Here is a 22,973-nt window from a genome sequence, read left to right as displayed (position 1 = left end):
AGATATGGAGGACGAACTGTCCATGGACATGGAAGACTCAGCGGATGAGGGAGACCTTGGTCAAAATTCAGTTGAAAGAGGTTGGGGGGAGATGTCAGAGGAAGAAAGAACGGTTAGCACCTCTATGCCACAAACACAGCGTGGACTTGGTCCGCATGGCTGCGCAAGACACATGAGTGCCTTCTTGTTGCACTACCTCCAACATGACCCTCGGATTGTCAAAATTAGAAGTGATGATGACTACTGGCTTGCCACACTATTAGATCCCCGGGACAAGTCCAAATTTTGTGACATAATTCCACCCATAGAAAGGGACGCACATATGCTGGAGTATCAGCATAAGCTGTTACTCGATCTTAGCTCGGCTTTTACACCAAACAACCGTGCAGGTGAAGGGAGTGATTCTCCCAGTTGTAACTTGACAAAAATGGGACGGCATCGTCATCTTCAACAGTCTACCCGTACCAGTAGGACCGTATCTGGTGCTGGTAACAGCAATTTTATGGAATATTTTCATAATTTTTTTAGACCCTCCTTTGCAAGGCCACCAGAGACAACAAGTCTGACACATAGTCAACGGATGGAGAGGATGATACAGGAGTATCTCCAAATGAACATCGATGCAATGACTTTGCAAATGGAGCCTTGCTCCTTTTGGGCTTCAAATCTAGAAAAATTGACAGAGCTCTCCAGTTACGCCTTGGAGATTTTGTCGTGTGCAGCTGCCAGCGTTGTCTCTGAACGTGTCTTCTTCAGTGCTGCTGGGTGTGTGCTGACAGATAAGCGCACGCGTCTGTCCAGTGACAATGTGGACACACTGACGTTCATCAAAATGAACAAGTCATGGATCCAGAAGGAATTTACTACCCCTGTGTCATCCTGGGGAGAGTAAATGCTTGTGGATTTGGAATGTGCTTGATGCAAATCAAAACATCCTGTTTGCAACTAGGGCACAAGTGCTGCCACTGATGGGGTGTCTGTGTGCCCAATGTTGGGAAAAAAGGTAGACTCCGCTTGGAGTAACCCTTGCTTGATGTGTTTTTTAAAAATGATACAAGATGAACAGATCTGAAGGCAAGATGAAGGCAACATCATGTCTCCGCCTGCACTTTTCTCACAAACCTGCATTTTTCCAGGGACACCCTACTCAACACCGTCTACAGACAGCAGCCAGATCTCTTTCCCTCAGATGTGGTCAAATAAAAGGCCACTTACTGCGACCCATGACAAAGCTAAGTGGTTGACTCTATCCCTCTGTAAGCTGTTGGCTACCGAAATGCTGCCTTTACGCGTAGTGGACACACAGGATTTTACAGACCTTATGTCTGTCGCTGTGCCCCAGTACCACATGCCCAATCACCAATGCTTCTCCAAGAAAAGCATGCCCGCGCTACACCAGCATGTCGCACACAACATCACCACTTCCTTGAGAAAATCTGTGTGCGACAGGGTGCATTTCAACACAGATACTTGGACCAGTAAGCATAGACAGGGTCATTACATGTCACTGACTGGGCACTGGCAAACTATGGTGAGAGATGGAGAAGGGTCTGCTGTACAAGTCTTGCCGTCCCCACGAGTTGTTTCAATCCTTGTTCTGTATGTAGAAGTTAATACACTGCTTCTGCCTCTTCAACCTCGTGTGGGTCCTCTACCTTGGCGCAAACCCTGTGTGGTCAGGCCACCCTTCCTTGTAACTGCGCACAAGCACTACCACACACCTCCTTACTATGCTGGCAGCAGAGCTCAATGCCATCAGGCGGTCAAAGCTTTACTTTGAAATGTATGGGAAATGTGAGTCACACCGCTATTACAGAGAATAGTAGTCAGGCAGGGTCAAAACATTAATTGAGGAACAGGAACAGAATGGGACGGCCAGGAAAGAATCAGAAAACAAGCAGAGTTGAAATGCGTATCGGCCAACAAGGTACATAAACAGCAAGCAGGAAAAGTAGTCAGGTAACAAGCACACAAAATCATAAAACTGAACTGGGGGTAAAATTAACCAGAGGTTCATAGCTATGTCTGGCAGTGGTCTGCAGACAGGATGGGCATAAAAAAGGGTGTGGTGTCTTCCCATTGGTTGTAGCTGAATGATGGTATTTCATCTGTGAGATACCCACCAGCTACATTCAGCCAGAGATTCTGCATCTGTCAAGGTAATGCAGCCCAGTGGGTGAGCATAACCTGCGTCCACCTGCGCCGCTGGCATCGACTACTCTCACATCATCAGCACTATTCATGAAAGGAACACGTTGTCACCTGGCAACCGGAGTACAAATTGACGGAGCGGACTACGTTGGTGACTTAACAGCCGTGTGCGGCAATGATGCAAACCTGGCTGCGGGCCATCCTCAGGGCAATGTGACACACGTGCCTTTTAGGGCTCACGTGTTGAACCGAATTCGCCAGCAATTTTTAAAACACCATCACGGCCTACATGGCCTTGTGCAGTGGGCACGCTCGCTATGTGCTCACTTCCATCGTGCGCACACAGCAGCTCAACAACTTTCATCACTCCGGAAGTCTTAGGGTCTGGCAGTTAAACGCCGTAAATGCGATGTTTCGACACGCAGGAATTGGAATCTGCACATGTTGCAGCGTGTGTGGCAGCACCGCAGAGCCCTGCTGAAATACGGTAAGACATATAGCCTGGGATAACTTGATCCAGAGGTGGTGCAGATCACGCTGCTGGAGTGGTGTCAGATCAAGGACCTATGCACCCTGCTACACAGTTTTGAAATGTCGACGAAGATGTTTAGCACTGGCAATGTCATTCTCAGCGTGACAATTCTGGTCATCTACATGATGGAGCACACTGTAATTATTATTCTGAGTCAGGTGTTGGGACAAGAGGAAGGGGAGGAAGTACAGGAGGAGTCATATGCGGAAGGGATAACAAGATCTACGAGGTCCAGATGGTCAGCGGCACCTATGCGGCATTCATGGTGAGGGAGAGGGATTAACAAGGGCGTATAGTATCAGCAAAAAGTGTTGATGAAAGTGCAGGAGCCCATGAAGAAATGGAGGACGAACTGGCGATGGGCATGGAAGACTCAGCAGATGAGTGAGAGCTTGCTCACATTTCGGTTGTGCGAGGTTGTGGGTAGAGGGCAGAGGAAGGATGCACGATTCTCACCTCTCTGCCACCAACACACCAAGGACTTGGTCCTCCTGGATGCACAAGACACATGAGCGCCTTCTTGCTGCACTACCTACATGACCCTCGGATTGTATGAATTTGAACTAATCCTGAATACTGGGTTGCCACACTGTTAGATCCCCGGTACAAGACAAAATTTGGCGAACTAATTCCTGCCATAGAAATAGACGCACGTATACAGGAGTATCTGCAGAATGTGGTACGCAATCTTAGATCTACTTTTCCACTAAACACCAGTTCTGCACAGAGTGAATCTCAACGCTTTGTCATGGATAGGAGGAAATGGTCTTTTACTTGTCCACATCGGAGGGACCGAGGGATGGCTGCTGTGCTGAGATGGCGTTGAGTACGGTGTCCCTGCACAGTTGCACTTTTGGTCATATCCCAAAATGAGTTGAAAAAGGACAGATGCTGTTGGAAAGGGGAACAGGTGTGTTGGAAAGGGGAAAAAAGTTTTGGTCCGTGGATTTGGTGGTTAAGCAACTGTAACATTTGCTGAAGAAACAACATCTGTTACAGTGGGACTGGCAGATTTGGATAAAGTGGTATATAATCTGTGACCGCTATATAACGAAAATTAATAAGAAAAGAAAGAGAAAGGTATATATCCCCATCAGCAGTCAGTGTCCACCGTGCTCCCAGTTGGAAAAGGAGAGGTTGGCAACTTGAAGGTTTGGTGGAGGATACAGAGCTGTGTGGCTATGAAACTAATAGTAGCCTGAACCGAGTTAGACGCCATTCGGATCTGGAGACTGTGAGCCCTGTTAGCGTCACAGGGTCCACATGCCCACCCAGCCCAGGAACTCCCTGTTAACAACACAGGGGCCATTGAGTACGCTGACCGTGTGCGTAGGGGCCACACCTGTGGACAGCAGGCGCATCAGCAGCAGCAGGCCTGTTAATGCCACTGGGCTGCACAAGCAGGACTGTTAGGACAGGAGCTGGTCTTAACCGTTCTGCGTTACCAACTGTGGTGGTGGCCTGCATCCACCACCCGATCCCTGCCTACCTCTGGCCTAAAGCCGCAATGGGTTCAACACATGGAGGTGTGCTCTTTCGGAGCATAATAGAAGACTGCGCACCTCCTTGTTGGCTCCAGCCCCTTTTATAACCTGGGTCCGCCCCAAACCAGGGTGAACCACAATGCACCTCCTGGAGACAAAAGTAGAGTGACACGTCATGAGTGGCATAACTAGCGTCCTATTTGGAAACGCAACTTCAATGATGACCTCATGGCTGCCATGACCCAAACACCTCACCAGTCATCGTCTGAGCATCAATAATGCGGTGACAAGTCATAGGTGTGGGCCTCTGCAAGCCATTTGGGAGGACACCTGATGCCCTGTGGTCTATATGGGACCCCCACATCAGGGCCAGGGCCAAAGAGTTCATTACCGGACCTAGTCTCTGATGCAGGAAGTGCCTGAGCATGCTCAGTAGCATGAAATACAGTCTCTGAAAAAAGACTATCAGCTTTAGCATGGTGTCTATGCCCAAAACAGGACTTAGACCCGGCACGGAATGCAAGCACCTGTGCAAAGAGGCTTTTCACACTTAGTGTGGGAGCATGCGCTGTATCCCGAAATGAAAACTTAGCGTCAGGAATGGCACAGTCAGGCTGAGCATACTCACTAGGCGAAACACTGTAATTATGCTGCAGCTGGGGTACATCGGCACACGCATGCGCACTAGCTGCCTCTCCACACTTAGACGTGGAGGGGAAATTTGTCTTGGAGATGCTGTCTATGAACAGAAGGAAAAGCTAAAGGAAGCCTGACTTTCTATCCCTCCGAATTATGAAATGCAGCAATGAATTCCATGAGTTTGCTATAACATTAGCGTAGCAAAATGTGCATGAGGGTGTGATGTAGAGGTGCTAGAAATAGCTTGTCACCAGTGGGGCACTAATGGAATACAACAGCCAGTTCTATGATGCCACAAAATGGCAGTATTTTGTGCTATCATTATAGCTTATTAAAAACAGAGCACGAGGTTGTCATGCAGAGGTGCTGCACATAGATTTGCAGTAGTGTGAATTGACAAAAGTACAATAGCCACGTTTAGGATACAACTAGGTACAGTGAGTGTTTGCTAGTAAAATTGCTTAGTTTAAAAAAGTTGTAGTGTGCAATGCAGGCAGACGTGCTATGCAAATGTCTTTGCACTAGTGGGACTATAGCAAAGTCCAATAGCCACGTATAGGATGCCACTAGGTACACTGAGTGTGTGCTAGTATAATGGCTTCGTTATAATTTGTTGGAGTGTGCAACGCAGGCAGATGCGCTCTGCAAATGTCTTGGCACTAGTGGGACTATAGCAAAGTCCAATAGCCACGTATAGGATGCCACTAGGTACACTGTGTGTTTGCTAGTATAATGGATGAGTTTAAAAAAGATAGAGTGTGCAATGCAGGCAGACGTGCTGCAAATAACGTTCCAATACTGTGAATTGACAAAAGTACAATAGCCACGTTTAGGATACAACTAGGTACAGTGAGTGTTTGCTAGTATAATGGCTTCGTTATAATTAGTTGGAGTGTGCAACGCAGGCAGATGCGCTCTGCAAATGTCTTGGCACTAGTGGGACTATAGCAAAGTCCAATAGCCACGTATAGGATGCCACTAGGTACACTGACTGTTTGGTAGTATAATGGCTGAGTTTAAAAAAGTTAGAGTGTGCAATGCAGGCAGACGTGCTGCAAATAACGTTCCAATACTGTGAATTGACAAAAGTACAATAGCCACGTTTAGGATGCCACTAGGTACACTGACTGTTTGCTAGTATAATGGCTGAGTTTAAAAAAGTTAGAGTGTGCAATGCAGGCAGACGTGCTGCAAATAACGTTCCAATACTGTGAATTGACAAAAGTACAATAGCCACGTTTAGGATGCCACTAGGTACACTGACTGTTTGCTAGTATAATAGCTGAGTTTAAAAAAGTTAGAGTGTGCAATGCAGGCAGACGTGCTGCAAATAACGTTCCAATACTGTGAATTGACAAAAGTACAATAGCCACGTTTAGGATGCCACTAGGTACACTGACTGTTTGGTAGTATAATGGCTGAGTTTAAAAAAGTTAGAGTGTGCAATGCAGGCAGACGTGCTGCAAATAACGTTCCAATACTGTGAATTGACAAAAGTACAATAGCCACGTTTAGGATACAACTAGGTACAGTGAGTGTTTGCTAGTATAATGGCTGAGTTTAAAAAAGTTAGAGTGTGCAATGCAGGCAGACGTGCTGCAAATAACGTTCCAATACTGTGAATTGACAAAAGTACAATAGCCACGTTTAGGATGCCACTAGGTACAGTGAGTGTTTGCTAGTATAATGGCTGAGTTTAAAAAAGTTAGAGTGTGCAATGCAGGCAGACGTGCTGCAAATAACGTTCCAATACTGTGAATTGACAAAAGTACAATAGCCACGTTTAGGATGCCACTAGGTACACTGACTGTTTGCTAGTATAATGGCTGAGTTTAAAAAAGTTAGAGTGTGCAATGCAGGCAGACGTGCTGCAAATAACGTTCCAATACTGTGAATTGACAAAAGTACAATAGCCACGTTTAGGATGCCACTAGGTACACTGACTGTTTGCTAGTATAATGGCTGAGTTTAAAAAACTTGGAGTGTGCAATGCAGGCAGATGTGCTCTGCAAATGTCTTGGCACTAGTGGGACTATAGCAAAGTCCAATAGCCACGTATAGGATGCCACTAGGTACACTGAGTGTGTGCTAGTATAATGGCTTCGTTATAATTAGTTGGAGTGTGCAACGCAGGCAGATGCGCTCTGCAAATGTCTTGGCACTAGTGGGACTATAGCAAAGTCCAATAGCCACGTATAGGATGCCACTAGGTACACTGAGTGTTTGCTAGTATAATGGCTTCGTTATAATTAGTTGGAGTGTGCAACGCAGGCAGATGCGCTCTGCAAATGTCTTGGCCCTAGTGGGACTATAGCAAAGTCCAATAGCCACGTATAGGATGCCACTAGGTACACTGAGTGTTTGCTAGTATAATGGCTTAGTTATAATGAGTTGGAGTGTGCAACGCAGGCAGATGCGCTCTGCAAATGTCTTGGCACTAGTGGGACTATAGCAAAGTCCAATAGCCACGTATAGGATGCCACTAGGTACACTGAGTGTTTGCTAGTATAATGGCTTAGTTATAATGAGTTGGAGTGTGCAACGCAGGCAGATGCGCTCTGCAAATGTCTTGGCACTAGTGGGACTATAGCAAAGTCCAATAGCCACGTATAGGATGCCACTAGGTACACTGAGTGTTTGCTAGTATAATGGCTTCGTTATAATTTGTTGGAGTGTGCAACGCAGGCAGATGCGCTCTGCAAATGTCTTGGCACTAGTGGGACTATAGCAAAGTCCAATAGCCACGTATAGGATGCCACTAGGTACACTGAGTGTTTGCTAGTATAATGGCTTCGTTATAATTAGTTGGAGTGTGCAACGCAGGCAGATGCGCTCTGCAAATGTCTTGGCACTAGTGGGACTATAGCAAAGTCCAATAGCCACGTATAGGATGCCACTAGGTACACTGAGTGTTTGCTAGTATAATGGCTTCGTTATAATTTGTTGGAGTGTGCAACGCAGGCAGATGCGCTCTGCAAATGTCTTGGCACTAGTGGGACTATAGCAAAGTCCAATAGCCACGTATAGGATGCCACTAGGTACACTGAGTGTTTGCTAGTATAATGGCTTCGTTATAATTAGTTGGAGTGTGCAACGCAGGCAGATGCGCTCTGCAAATGTCTTGGCACTAGTGGGACTATAGCAAAGTCCAATAGCCACGTATAGGATGCCACTAGGTACACTGAGTGTTTGCTAGTATAATGGCTGAGTTTAAAAAACTTGGAGTGTGCAATGCAGGCAGATGTGCTCTGCTAATGTCTTTGCACTAGTGGGACTATAGCAAAGTCCAATAGCCACGTATAGGATGCCACTAGGTACACTGAGTGTTTGCTAGTATAATTGCTTAGTTTAAAAAAGTTGGAGTGTGCAATGCAGGCAGATGTGCTCTGCAAATGTCTTTGCACTAGTGGGACTATAGCAAAGTCCAATAGCCACGTATAGGATGCCACTAGGTACACTGAGTGTGTGCTAGTATAATGGCTTCGTTATAATTAGTTGGAGTGTGCAACGCAGGCAGATGCGCTCTGCAAATGTCTTGGCACTAGTGGGACTATAGCAAAGTCCAATAGCCACGTATAGGATGCCACTAGGTACACTGAGTGTTTGCTAGTATAATGGCTTCGTTATAATTTGTTGGAGTGTGCAACGCAGGCAGATGCGCTCTGCAAATGTCTTGGCACAAGTGGGACTATAGCAAAGTCCAATAGCCACGTATAGGATGCCACTAGGTACACTGAGTGTTTGCTAGTATAATGGCTTCGTTATAATTAGTTGGAGTGTGCAACGCAGGCAGATGCGCTCTGCAAATGTCTTGGCCCTAGTGGGACTATAGCAAAGTCCAATAGCCACGTATAGGATGCCACTAGGTACACTGAGTGTTTGCTAGTATAATGGCTGAGTTTAAAAAACTTGGAGTGTGCAATGCAGGCAGATGTGCTCTGCTAATGTCTTTGCACTAGTGGGACTATAGCAAAGTCCAATAGCCACGTATAGGATGCCACTAGGTACACTGAGTGTGTGCTAGTATAATGGCTTAGTTATAATTCGTTGGAGTGTGCAACGCAGGCAGACGTGCTGCAAATGTCTTGGCACTAGTGGGACTATAGCAAAGTCCAATAGCCACGTATAGGATGCCACTAGGTACACTGAGTGTTTGCTAGTATAATGGCTGAGTTTAAAAAACTTGGAGTGTGCAATGCAGGCAGATGTGCTCTGCTAATGTCTTTGCACTAGTGGGACTATAGCAAAGTCCAATAGCCACAGATAGGATGCCACTAGGTACACTGAGTGTTTGCTAGTAAAATTGCTTAGTTTAAAAAACTTGGAGTGTGCAATGCAGGCAGATGCGCTCTGCAAATGTCTTGGCACTAGTGGGACTATAGCAAAGTCCAATAGCCACGTTTAGGATGCCACTAGGTACACTGAGTGTTTGCTAGTATAATGGCTTACTTAGAATGAGTTGGAGTGTGCAGAGGACAGGAGGGTACAGTGGCAGGATTGTGGTGCTCTGGGTAGAGGAATGGAAGCCTGCCTTTCTATTCCCTCCTAATGGTGAAATGCAGGGAGGAAATCCCTGACCTGGGCTACACAGACGCTGTTGCTGTTTGCAGGACCTGTCACCTATGGCTCTCTGACCCTGCCGGTACGAGCCCTTAAAAGGACTGCTAGAATGTGCTCTCCCTAAGCTGTCTAACGCTGTGTATGCAGCGCATACAGCTGTATCGGCGATAGGACAAAGGACGGAACTGCGACAGTGATGTCTGACACCAAAGACGCAGAAGGCAGATAATGTCGATCGTGAAGAAAATGTCCGGTTTTATAATGCAGGGACATGTGACATGCAGATCCTATCACACATGCCGTTGCTTCTCTGCCTCAAAGTCCACTTAGGTGTGTGTGTGTCTGTGATTGGCTGACATGCTGGCCAGCCCCACAAGACGCGCGCGCTTAGGGAAGGAAGACAAGAAAAAAAAAAAAAAAAATGGCGATCGCCATTATAGAAACAGCAGTGATCTGAAGGCGCTGTTCACGCACACTATACACTGAAATGTGATAATAGTTTGATTCACAGAGTGACTTACACTATTACAGCAGAAACCAAGCTAAGATTTAGCTGTTTTTTGGCTGCTAGAAGCGTTCTCGAACGTTTCTAGAACTATCGAGCTTTTGCAAAAAGCTCGAGTTCTAGTTCGATCTAGAACATGCCCCAAAATCACTCGAGCCTAGAACTGGAGAACCACGAACCACGAACCGCGCTCAACTCTAGCCATGACTGTAATTTCGCTGAGTATATGTGACTGGTTTGAGTATATCGGCGACATAATACATGCAGACTAATTTCAAAATGTTGACATATAAATATTTTGCTTATGTAATGAAGTATATATTTTTAAAGAGGTCTTTTATGATCTACATAATGATGATCTAGCCTTATTATCAAGATCAGGTTAGCGGGTGCTTGATAACCCATCCCCCACTGATCAGCCTGATGTACAGAATGTACAGAGCCTTAATATCACAGCTCCAAACACTGTGTAGTGGCCGTTCTCAGGTACTGCAGATCAGATCCCATTCACTTCAATAGGACCTGAACAGCAGCACCCTATACAGTGTATGAAGCTGTACACTGCACACATCAAGCCACCTCAATACCTGCCACCTGATCGGTGTAAGTGCTGAAAGTTTGACCCCTACTTATTTGATATCGATGACCTAAGCTATGGAGAAGTCATCAATATCTAGGTCCTGGACGATCCCTTTAGATAAATTAGATGTGTTTAGTACTTTTATGTTTTTGGTGTGTATAATGTGTCCTTTGTCTTTCTGTTTAGAGTGATGAATTAATACTTTATGTACCAGCGAATGTTTCACTTTGATCCCGATTTTCTGTGTATTCTTCTCTCTCCTGTTCCCCAGGATGTATTGTGATGAAGACCTGGAGGAGTCAGACAAGTTTTATGAGACTCTCCCGCGCCCCTTGCGCCTCGTCTTCGCTCTCTATAATACCATTGTATCAAAGTCTGAAATGCTTTGTTATTTTGTCATTATTCTAAACCACATGGTGTCGGCATCTATCCTGTCCTTGATTCTACCTATTCTCATTTTCCTGTGGGCCATGTTGTCTGTGCCTAGACCCACGAAACGCTTTTGGATGACGGCCATTCTCTATACTGAGGTATGAGCTCCAGCAAATTAGGGTATTCTACATGTGACACTGACGAGTCTTCAATTCAGGAAATGTAAGTCACTGTGAAGTCTTAGCCTAGCGTTAGGCATAACTGTTAGATATCTACGGATTATGTACAGTCACCATATATAGCAAGCTGTATACCTGGCTTGGATATGGAAGTACCATGAAAGAGAGGAGGAACCTCTGACTGCCTTGAACGTCTTTTTGGGAGCTCAGATGCGGCCAACATGTGGTGACCCAGGGTGTGGCTGGGACGCCACATCATGAACTGCATTGGACTCTGAAAGAGGTGATCATTGTGTGGTAAGAAATGTTTACCCACACACTGTCAAAAGCACAAATCTTAGGAGCCCTCCTCTCCTACACAGTGGGTCATCTAGAGCTTCTTAAAAACAATCCCAGAGGTTTTTGCAGCTCAATACTCAGACACACATGAGTGCCTATGACACGCCCCACCGGGGCCTGGGGGCGCTCAGTACCGGGCCGGTTGTGTCCTGGGTGGATGTTGGGGTGGCAAGGCCCAGTTTCGTGACCCCGGGGGTGTCATATACACGCACAGTATATATGCGTGTATGTGTGTGTGTGTGTGTATATATATATATATATATATGTGTAGAACCGAGTTAATTATATTAGTCCGGCCCTCTAAAACCATCCCAATTTCTCATGCGGCCCCATGGGAAAATTAATTGCCCACCCCTGGTGTAGTATATAGGAGTGTTGTATAATACAGGTGTAGTATATAGGGGTGTAGTGATGTAGTATAATACAAGTGTAGTATATAGGGGTGTAGTGATGTAGTATAATACAAGTGTAGTATATAGGGGTGTAGTGATGTAGGTTATCACAGGTGTAGTATATAGTGATGTGCTGCAGTTTATTACAGGTGTAGTATATAGTGATGTAGCATATTACAGGTGTATATAGGGGTGTAGTGATGTAATATATAGTGGTATAGTATATAGAGGTGTAGTTTATTACAGGTGTAGTGTATACTGATGTATATTACAGGTGTAGTATGTGGCGGGTGTAGTGATGTAGTATATGGGGATTGTGTGTGTATGTGTATATATATTATACACGCACAGTATATATGCGTGTATGTGTGTGTGTGTATGTGTGTGTATATATATATATATATATATATATATATAAATGTGTAGAACCGAGTTAATTGTATTAGTCCGGCCCTCTAAAACCATCCCAATTTCTCATGCGGCCCCATGGGAAAATTAATTGCCCACCCCTGTTTTAAACGGTGGTGGACATTATTTACAGGGGATAATAGTTTGTGAGCCACCTGTGGTACTCGGCCACTTATAGCCAACGCTTCGGGATGGGACCGCTGAGGCAGATGGTGACAAAGCTGAGTTGGTATAGCTCTCCACAGGTAGAGCTGGGCCAGAGGGCTGTTGGGATTAGTAGTCTTTCCAAATGATGGAGAAAGTCTATGGTATTGAGATGTAAAGACGGGGTGCAGGGCCGGAGGCGCAGGCAAATAACTGGGCAACACAGGGATGCAGTCTCAAGATTTTACTCACTGTTGAGAGTTCCAGGTTACCACGACTAGTCAGATGCTGTGCTGGTCCTGCTGTGATGGGCCCCAGCCAATCCCCGGATAGTTCGGAGGCACAACCCGGTACACTCTTCTGTGTTCCTTCCCTGGTCATCTTCCTGCACTGGCATCTCCCGCCTACCCTGTGCCTACGCACACAAGTGCCCTGAGCCGATGTCTGCAGATCCTGTTATGGGTGGCTTGTTTGTCCTGTCTCTTGGCCCTAAATGATCACCTACCAGCGGATTCGTGTGCGGTAGTGGCTTCGGTACTTGAATTATCCTTAGCCTCCAGTTTGCTAGCTGAGCCTTGTAGTTATCCACTAGTTGAGGGGCCGGTCCCCTTTGCGGCCAAGTCCCTCCACACTGGTATGCCGGCTGTGGATCTAGGCCACGGGTGTATGGCGCACTTCCCGTGGGCTCTAGGACCCCTTCTCTCCTGATCCTGGGTTGAGCTGCTCCAGCCCCAGGCAACAGGTCTTCACTCTTCCACTCCTACTTCCTGACTGACTAATATTCTACAGTGTGCTCCCACTAACTAAACCCCACCTCCAAGCTGGCCGAAAATACCCTGATCTGATGAAGTGTCGCTAAATTAAAAGTGTCTGTGTTTGTGTGCAACTACCTGTGACCTCCTCCTTACCCGGGAATGGGATACCACACCTCTGGCTGAGGTGCAGTACCTCTGTGGCGACTGGAGCCTCTGGGGCACCACATCTACGTCTGCCCCAAAAGGGTTTGGGTGGTGATGTCACTCGTGAAAACCGATGTAGAGCACAGCAATGGGAGGTGACTATACGGAAAGGTATAGGAGCCCAGTCCTTGAGTCAAGACAAGTGAGTAACACTGTGATAGATGCCATTCATCAGTGTCAGGGGTATTACAGTATAAGTTCTGAAAATAAACTTAACCCTTTATATATTGTTCTAAAAACATACAAATTTTTGTATTTATTATCATACTTTTTTCCAATATATGTTTTACTTTTTTTCATTATTTTATGACTATGTCTTCTTTTGTTTTACTGAATATTTCCTAGATTACAGTTGTCATAAAGTATTCCTTCCAGTTTGGCTTTTTTCCATGGACATCAACAGTGTATCGGAGTATGAATGCAGATAAACCGTTCCATCTCCCCAACATAATTGGCATTGAAAAGAAAGATGGCTATGTACACTTTGACCTGATACAGCTTCTTGCCCTATTTTTGCATCGGTCTATCCTCAAAGTAAGTTTTTAAAAGTAATAAACTATCAGTTACAGTGTACTGTAGGTGGATGCAAAAAGTAGGTCTTTTATTTGTTGTTGACCTGTAAATGACAAATTCCTCTGTCTACTGGTTGGAAGTGAAGAATGGACAATACTATAATCAGAGGTGTTTTGAATGTGGCAGATCTGTATCTATTTCTTACCGTGTTTACTCAAAAATAAGACACTGTCTTATATATTTCTTGCCTCGAAACATGCGCTATTGCTTATTTTCCGGGTAGGGCTTATTCTTGGGGAAACACTTTTGGGGGTAAGCTCAAAAAACCAAACCCACTTTCCCAGGGGAATCATACTTACATACTCTGAACATCTGCATCGCTCCCATGCTCTCCTGCGATCTTCAGCGACTCTCCCAGCAGGTATGCTCCACATCGGTACTCCCCTGCTTCTGGCCGACACTCACATACATACACTCATAGACTCACACATGCACTGTGCTGTGTCCCAGGTTCCCCTGCCAGCCAGAAGCAATCGATATCACCGGATGTGGTGAATATGTGTGTGTGTGCGATCTCATGTGTGCGGGTGTGCGATATCATGTGTGCGGGTGTGCGATATCATGTGTGTGGGTGTGCGATCTGATGTGTGTGGGTGTGCGATCTGATGTGTAGGGGTGTGCGATCTGATGTGTAGGGGTGTGCGATCTGATGTGTGTGGGTGTCTGTTCTACAGCAGGTCCTCGATGTGTTCCACTTCTCCCAGTTGGCGTCTGGTGAAAAATATTTGCAGGGTCTTGTCAGGGTCTTGTCAGGGTCTGTCTTCTTTCGTCTCTCTTTTGGGGGTGTCTGTTTTCTATAATGAAGTGTCCTGCAGTATTCTTTAACTTTTCTAGCTGCATGGACACTTCTTATTGAACCGTGACTGGGGCTTATTTTCGGGGTAGGGATTATAATTAAGCCTTACACTGAAAATTCCTGCTAGGGCTTATTTTTGGGGTAGAGCTTATTTTCAGGGAAACATGGTAGTAATTATAACTTTTGTACATAGTGTCATGGTCTGTGGGACAATAAGGAGGTTTGTCTACCAGAGTCCAAAAAGAAGAAGAAGACTAAAAGGCAAAAGAAACGAGGGAGTAAAGGAGAAGATGATACTGACACTGGTCTAGTTCCCTGGCATCTATTTAAACATCAGAATGCTTCAAAGAACGTCTTCAGAAAAAGGAGAGCTTCTCAAAAGCCAGTGGTTGAAGGTATCTTGGTGTTTTCTTTACAGAAGACACTAATGCATCTATATATGAATTTGTTTAATCCATTCAATCCGCTGTTTGGTTACATCTCTTTTCACCTCTCAGGTACTCCTCAGAAGAAAGACGCCAAGAGGAAGTGGAATTGTTTCAGACGTAACCCAAAAAAGAAACGTCAGACAATGAAGGAACGTCTGAAGCAGCAGTGGATCAAACTGAAGAAACTGGCGGTGAAAATGTAACATTTTATAATTGCATATATAGGGAAAAACAAGTAAAGTATTCAGTCCTTCCAAGATCTGATCTAGAGTTTCACTTCAGTCTTGTAATGAGATGATATGAACCATTCTTCTTTTCACAGAGCCCTGCAGATCTACTTGCCCATCAGACAGTTCTTCTACGACATTATACATCCAGAATATAGTCCAGTGTGTGACGTCTATGCACTTATGTTCCTTGTCGATGTGATTAATTTTATCATTGTCATCTTTGGATACTGGGCATTTGGGGTAAGTATGGTATAGTAAGATGAGTTTTCTTCTTTCAAGATCAAGTGTTGATCCAAAAATGTATTTTTTCAACAAATCACTAGTGCAAACCAATAAAATAAACTTTGAAATATATCTTACCAGAGAAATATCCTTCTTTCCTTACTAATGAACCAGTTCTTCTCCTCCCCCTGCCTTTTGAACTTTTCACTGACTCAAAAAAAAAATCTACTTAAACGGGTTGTCCCCTGCTAGGACATCCGCTTCTGATTCTACTTGTTTCCCCCAGTTAAAGAAAAAGACCCTGTACTCACCTCCTATTCTGGTACTGTTCCAACGCTGTCAGTAATCGCGATTCTGTGCACGCGTGACATTGGGATGTCACACGAGCACTGCGTCCAATCACTGCTGGCTTCTCTCTCGCCGCCTTTGGACCAAATGAGTTTATGAATAGGACAGGAAATGACACTGCAGCTGCCACTCACTTCCTGTTGATTACTCATTTAGACCGAAGGCGTTGTGAGAGAAGCTGGCTGTTATTGGTCGTAAGGCTCGTGTGACATCACAATAGCACGTGAGCCATGAACTGCGATTACCGTCCGTGCTGGAACGGTGCCAGAACTGAAGGGAGTACAAGGTCTTTTATTTTAACTGGGGGAAACAAGTGAAATCAGAAAGGGTGGTCCTAGTAGTGGACTCCCCTTTAAATTATTCTTCCTTAAGACAAGATTGATTGCCAGCTCACATAGAAATAAGATTACAGCTGCCTAATTAGGTCTGAGATGGTAAGGAGAGGTGAAGGGAAAAGCAGACTGAGAGAGACTAACAGACACTGCTCAGGGTTGCTATATAATATCTTCCATGCTAATGCTGCTTCTGTACCAGTGGTACTTATAGACCTGAAAAGCAGATATCCTTCATGCATCTGTGTACAGCGTAAGGGAAACATGGTAGCAGCTAGTCTTCACTCACTAGCACAGAGATAACTGAAAAATAGAGAGTCTGGTGAAAAATTCAGGATACAGGTAACAGATAAACAATGATATATATAGTCATGTACACACATATAATAGCTTATTCTCAAAAGTCACCTGAAATATCATGTATGCTTTAAGTGCAAAACTTGAAAGCCTACATTTTTCATCCATAGAAACATTCTGCTGCAGCAGATATCACAGAATCTCTATCTGAGGATCAGGTCCCCGAGGCCTTCCTGGTTATGCTTCTACTACAGTTTGGCACCATGATTGTTGACAGAGCCATCTACTTGCGAAAGACAATGTTTGGAAAATGTGTCTTCCAGGTTGTCCTGGTGTTTGGAATTCATTTCTGGATGTTTTTCATCCTTCCTGGAGTCACTGAAAGGTAGGGCTTTGGGGAAAAAGTAAAGCATTTGACGAAAACTCTTTATTCTATTTTAAAATGGGATTTTTTTTGCTCTTCAGATCATTTATTCCATTGAAAAAGGTTATAGTCACATTTTCACCAGCCTAAAATGGCCCATTCTCGGCAAAATAAATCCAAATTAAATATACTGAACGTTGAGGCTGTTTTTACATGAGCATAGTCTCCATAAGTATTTTACGAATTTTTATGTCTTTAATATGTTAGACCCGCAACACACATCCGTGTAATTTGTACGTGTGCGGTACGTATTTGCACGTACCGGAGACACGTACACACGGAGACCCATGTTATTCAATGGTAGATGGCACACACACGTAAAACCACATGGAACGTGTGACCGTGTGGTAAGTACGTGTGTGCGCTTTTCTACACGGACGACATGTCCGTTTTTGGCCGGCAGCATGCAGGCACGGACCCGCTTTAGTCTTTGGGTCCGTGCCTGCACGTACCGCACACGGAGTATGTCCGTGTTCAGCACGTTTCGTGTGTGTGCGTTTTTACACTAGCGATCTTATTTTTTGGTTTTTTTTAAATTAAATTCAGTATACTTACCTTTTTTCCTGCTGTTCTCAGTCATACTTACATTGGCGCTCGTTTTTTTTTCTTCCCCCGGCTCATACCGCTCCCCGATCACCAGCGCGGCGAGGAACAGCTGTGCAGAGAATACACGGCAACAATTACTTTGAATATGCTAGCCGCTCATTAATCAATCTCGTATTCCCTGCTTTCCCCACCCACAGACGCCTGTGATTGGTTGCAGTCAGACACGCCCCCCACGCTGAGTGACAGCTGTCTCATTGCACCCAATCACAGCAGCTGGTGGGTGTGTCTATAGTGTGCAGTAAAATAAATAAATACATAATTTAAAAAACCGGCGTGCGGTCCCCCCCAATTTTAATACCAGCCAGATAAAGCCATACGGCTGAAGGCTGGTATTCTCAGGATGGGGAGCCCCACGTTATGGGGAGCCCCCCAGCCTAACAATATCAGTCAGCAGCCGCCCAGAATTGCCGCATACATTATATGCGACAGTTCTGGGACTGTACCCGGTTCTTCCAGATTTGCCCTGGTGCGTTGGCAAATCGGGGTAATAAGGAGTTTTTGGCAGCTCATAGCTGCCAATAAGTCCTAGATTAATCATGTCAGGCGTCTCCCCGAGATACCTTCCATGATTAATCTGTAAATTACAGTAAATAAACACACACACCCGAACAATCCTTTATTAGAAAAAAAAACACAAACATATACCCTGGTTCACCACTTTAATAAGCCCGAAAAAGCCCTCAATGTCCGGCGTACTCCAGGATGGTCCAGCGTCGCTTCCAGCTGTGCTGCATGAAGGTGACCGGAGCTGCAGAGGACACAGCCACTCCTGTCACCTCCACGCAGCTAATGAAGGGAATTCTGGGCGGCTGCTGACTGATATTGTTAGGCTGGGGGGCTCCCCATAACGTGGGGCTCCCCATCCTGAGAATACCAGCCTTCAGCCGTATGGCTTTATCTGGCTGGTATTAAAATTGGGGGGGACCGCACGCCGTTTTTTTAAATTATTTATTTATTTTACTGCACACTATAGACACACCCACCGGCTGCTGTGATTGGGTGCAGTGAGACAGCTGTCACTCAGCGTGGGGGGCGTGTCTGACTGCAACCAATCACAGGCGTCTGTGGGTGGGGAAAGCAGGGAATACGAGATTGATTAATGAGCGGCCGGCATATTCAAAGTAATTGTTGCCGCGTATTCTCTGCACAGCTGTTCCTCGCCGCGCTGGTGATCAGGGAGCGGTAAGTATGAGAGAGGGCTGCTCACTTCAGTCACTCGGGGGATTAGCGGTCACTGGTGAATCCTTCACAGGTGACCGCTAATCAGTACGCGGCACAGAGCCGCGGCATGACAATGAAGTCGGGTGAAGTTCACTCGAGTTCATTCTCATCGTGCAACTCTGTCTGCTGTCAGCCGACATGCATCAACGACATTGTGCAACACACAAACTGACATTCCACACGGACATTCCACGTACACATACACGGGCATTTTAGACACAAACACAGACATTTTACACGTACACACGGCTCGCATACGCCATCACACGGATGCCATACGTACCGGAGAAACGCCCCAAAAAAACGGAACACGGACCCGAAAAACGGACCGTGTCACACAGACGTTTTTTTGCGGAAGTGTGTTTTAGGCCTTAAAGAGTGTTTGCTATAGATAATGGGATAACAGACTGATCACTGGGTGTCTAACCACTGGGGCCCACTACAATCCAGAGATCTGCAGACGATCCTCCTGAGTGGAGCATAAGCCAAGCTTGTGTGTACCTCTGCCTGATTCCATAATGCATGTGCCTTTGCTCCATTCATTTTCTATAGAACCGATGGAAAAAGCTAAGCAATGGAGAGGGGATAACTTTTTTCCTTGGGAAAACTCCATTAGAGGGATTCTCCAGGAATGGTAAAATACAAATAAAGAAGGGAAAGGCCATAATTTCTAAATTCATAAATACCTTTAATTAGCAAATCGCGTTTGTTTTGTTCAGGAAAGTAATAAGTATAGTACATTAAAATGTCTGCCAACTTGTAACACTGACAACCTGGCCTACAATGCCAATAGGACATGTGTAGATTGCTAGTATTAGATCTTTAGACAGGATGGATAATGGTGTGAGCAGCCTCTTCTTACCTCAGCACCTCTGGTATTGCTAGTAATAAGTCAGATAGGCAGAGTGGTCATCAGTGTGTGCAGCTTCTTCTTACCTCAGTACCCCTTGTATCTCCAGTACTACCAGATCAGATAGACATTTTGAACAGTAGTGTGATATGCCTTTTCTTACCTCAGCACTCCTGGTATCTCCAGTATTAGATGAGATAGGAAGGGATGGCAGCAGTGTGTGCAGCTTCTTCTTACCTCAGGACAGTGCGAGGTAGCGTGGTCGGCTGCGCAGCAGAAGACACGGGATCCAGGCACCAAGAGTCACAGCACATGGTTTAATATCCAAACAAAAGTCCACAACAGTACACATGTGCCTCTCCAGCAGAGAACTCAGGGAGTTGTGTTCACTCCCTCACACCCGGCACACCCGCCCTTGTTACTTTCTATCATGGAGTGAGCACAACCGGGGCGAGACATACCGGCCGTCATAGATAACCCCGGTCACAGTCTCACATACCCTCCCCCTCAGTTCAAGCGTGCGGGGTTGAACTCCTGCCATCACACACGGGCCGCGGGACAAGGCATCGGCAATGCCCTGCAACCTACCGGCCCGGTGTTCAACCGTAAACCGGAAGTTCTGCAGAGAAAGGAACCACCGGGTAACCCGGGCATTCCTTTCCTTGGCGGACCTCATCCAGACCAGCGGAGAGTGATCCGTCACCAAGCGAAACTGCCGTCCCAGCAGGTAATAGCGTAGGGACTCCAAGGCCAACTTGATCGCCAGGCACTCCTTCTCCACTACGCTATAATTCCGCTCGGGAGGGGTGAGCTTCCTACTTAAGAAGGTGACGGGGTGTTCCTCCCCCTGAACTACCTGAGACAGTACTGCACCCAGGCCGACCTCCGAGGCATCAGTCTGTACTATGAACTCCTTCTGGAAATCAGGGTTGACAAGAACGGGCTGTCTGCACAGGACCCCCTTCAAGGCCCGGAAGGAGTCCTCGGCCTGCGGAGTCCAGCGCACCATGACGGACTTCTTGCCTTTGAGAAGGTCAGTCAAGGGGGCTGATAGTCCCGCAAAATCTTTTACAAACCTCCTGTAATACCCCACGATACCCAGGAAGGCCCTAACCTGCTTCGTGGTCAGGGGTCTAGGCCACTTCTGGATCGCCTCAACTTTGTTAATTTGAGGCTTAATCACTCCTTGGCCTATTACGTAGCCCAAGTAGCGGGCTTCCGTGAGCCCCAACGCACATTTCTTGGGATTGGCTGTCAATCCGGCTGTTCGGAGCGCGTTCACCACCGCTTGTACCTGTTCCAAGTGGGTCTGCCACTCAGAGCTGTAAATAATGATGTCATCAAGGTACGCTGATGCATACGCCTGGTGGGGTTCCAGCACCAAGTCCATCAACCTCTGGAACGTGGCCGGAGCGCCATGTAACCCAAAAGGCAAGACAACATAGTGGAAGAGACCCTCCGGCGTAACAAAAGCGGTTTTCTCCTTGGCGGACGCCGTCAGTGGCACCTGCCAGTACCCCTTGGTCAGGTCGAGCGTGGTGAAATATCGCGTCTGTCCCAGCCTATCAATCAGCTCATCCACCCGGGGCATGGGGTAGAGATCGAACTTGGATACTTCGTTCAATCTCCTAAAGTCATTACAGAACCTTAAGGAGCCATCATTTTTTGGTATTAGGACAATGGGACTAGCCCATTCACTCCGGGATTTTTCGATGACCCCCAGGCGTAGCATTGTCTTCACTTCCTCTGATATGGCTTGTCTTCGAGCCTCCGGCACCCGGTATGACTTCAGGCGTACCTTCAGGTGAGGCTCGGTGACAATGTCATGTCGTATCAGACTGGTCCTACCAGGCAGCTCGGAGAAGACATCGGGGTTCTGCTGAACCAGCCGTCTGGCCTCTCGCCTCTGTGTCTTGGTGAGGGCTTCTCCAATCCTTACTTCCGGTTCGTCCTCTCCGGAGGTTGTTGGAGCCGGATGTGAACGACCCGAAGAGGAGGGAGTTGGGGAGAAAACAACCATCAGGCTTTCCCGTTCCTGCCAAGGTTTTAATAGGTTGATATGGTATATTTGTTCGGGTTTCCGCCTACCGGGCTGCAATACTTTATAGTTGACCACCCCGACTCTTTCCTTTATCTCGTAGGGGCCTTGCCACTGAGCCAGGAATTTACTCTCCGCCGTGGGGATTAAAACCAACACCCGATCCCCGGGTTTAAAGGTCCGCACGGTGGCTTGTCTATTGTAGCGGCCGCTTTGCGCGGCCTGAGCCTCCTGTAAATGCTCCTTCACAATTGGCATGACCGCGCTTATGCGGTTCTGCATTCCTAAAATGTGTTCAATCACACTTTTATGGGGGGTGGGCTCTTGCTCCCATGTTTCCTTTGCCAGGTCCAACAATCCCCGGGGATGTCGCCCGTATAACAATTCAAAAGGCGAAAACCCCGTGGATGCCTGTGGCACCTCTCGTATGGCAAACATCAAATAGGGAAGCATCATATCCCAGTCTTTCCCGTCTTTGGAGATCACCCTTTTGAGCATGGTTTTCAGGGTTTTATTGAATCGTTCTACTAACCCATCCGTCTGAGGATGATACACAGACGTACGCAACTGCTTGATCTGGAGTAGCCGGCATAGCTCTTTGGTTACTTTAGACATGAATGGGGTCCCCTGATCCGTAAGGATCTCCTTGGGCAACCCCACCCGGCAGAACACAGCAAACAACTCCCGAGCTATAAGCTTCGCCGCAGTATGTCTGAGAGGTATCGCCTCTGGATACCGGGTGGCATAGTCAACGATCACTAGGATGTGTTGGTGCCCTCGAGCGGACTTTACGAGGGGCCCCACCAGATCCATCCCTATCCGTTCAAAAGGGACTTCTATAATGGGTAACGGTACCAACGGACTGCGAAAGTGGGTCAGGGGTGCGGTAAGCTGACACTCCGGGCAGGTTTCGCAGAACCGTTTTACCTCCCCAAAGACCCCGGGCCAATAGAACCTTTGCAATATTCGCTCCTGCGTTTTCTTGACCCCTAGGTGGCCACTCATCAGGTGTTTATGAGCCAAGTCGAGGACCCGCCGGCGATACGGCTGGGGCACCACCAACTGCTCTACCCCCACGCCCCGTATTTCATCTACCCGGTAGAGTAAATCCTGCTTAAGAGCGAAATGGGGGTACCTTACCTGGGCACCGGGCAGCTGTGCCACCCCGTCAACTACTGTCACCCGACTCCGGGCATGTATTAATGAAGGGTCCTGGAGTTGGGCTGTCCCAAACGTATCCGGGGACGCCTCCAACTCCGGGATGGGCTCGACCGTCTCAGCCTCTCCTGCCAATACCTCTAGGGGCGACCTATCGGGTTCACATTCTGTCCCTATCATGGGGACCCCTACGGCAGGCGTCCCAG

The 22,973-nt window shown here is 46.6% G+C and overlaps 1 protein-coding gene across 3 annotated transcripts in view; it reads left to right on the top strand.

Annotated features, from left to right (window-relative positions):
• The window catches only part of LOC142311714 (piezo-type mechanosensitive ion channel component 2-like), a 228,050-nt gene that overhangs the window by 179,827 nt on the left and 25,250 nt on the right, over window positions 1-22,973 (top strand). For all 3 annotated transcript variants that reach the window (XM_075350363.1, XM_075350365.1, XM_075350364.1), the window contains 6 exons: window positions 10,723-10,981; window positions 13,590-13,778; window positions 14,807-15,008; window positions 15,111-15,240; window positions 15,364-15,511; window positions 16,641-16,855. In XM_075350363.1, the coding sequence (XP_075206478.1) occupies window positions 10,723-10,981; window positions 13,590-13,778; window positions 14,807-15,008; window positions 15,111-15,240; window positions 15,364-15,511; window positions 16,641-16,855 (1,143 nt within the window). The remainder of the gene's footprint in view (window positions 1-10,722; window positions 10,982-13,589; window positions 13,779-14,806; window positions 15,009-15,110; window positions 15,241-15,363; window positions 15,512-16,640; window positions 16,856-22,973) is intronic.

This window comes from Anomaloglossus baeobatrachus, chromosome 5 (assembly GCF_048569485.1).
Source record: "Anomaloglossus baeobatrachus isolate aAnoBae1 chromosome 5, aAnoBae1.hap1, whole genome shotgun sequence".
In the NCBI taxonomy this organism is placed as follows: Eukaryota; Metazoa; Chordata; class Amphibia; order Anura; family Aromobatidae; genus Anomaloglossus; species Anomaloglossus baeobatrachus.
This window is presented reverse-complemented; position numbering and strand designations above follow the sequence as displayed.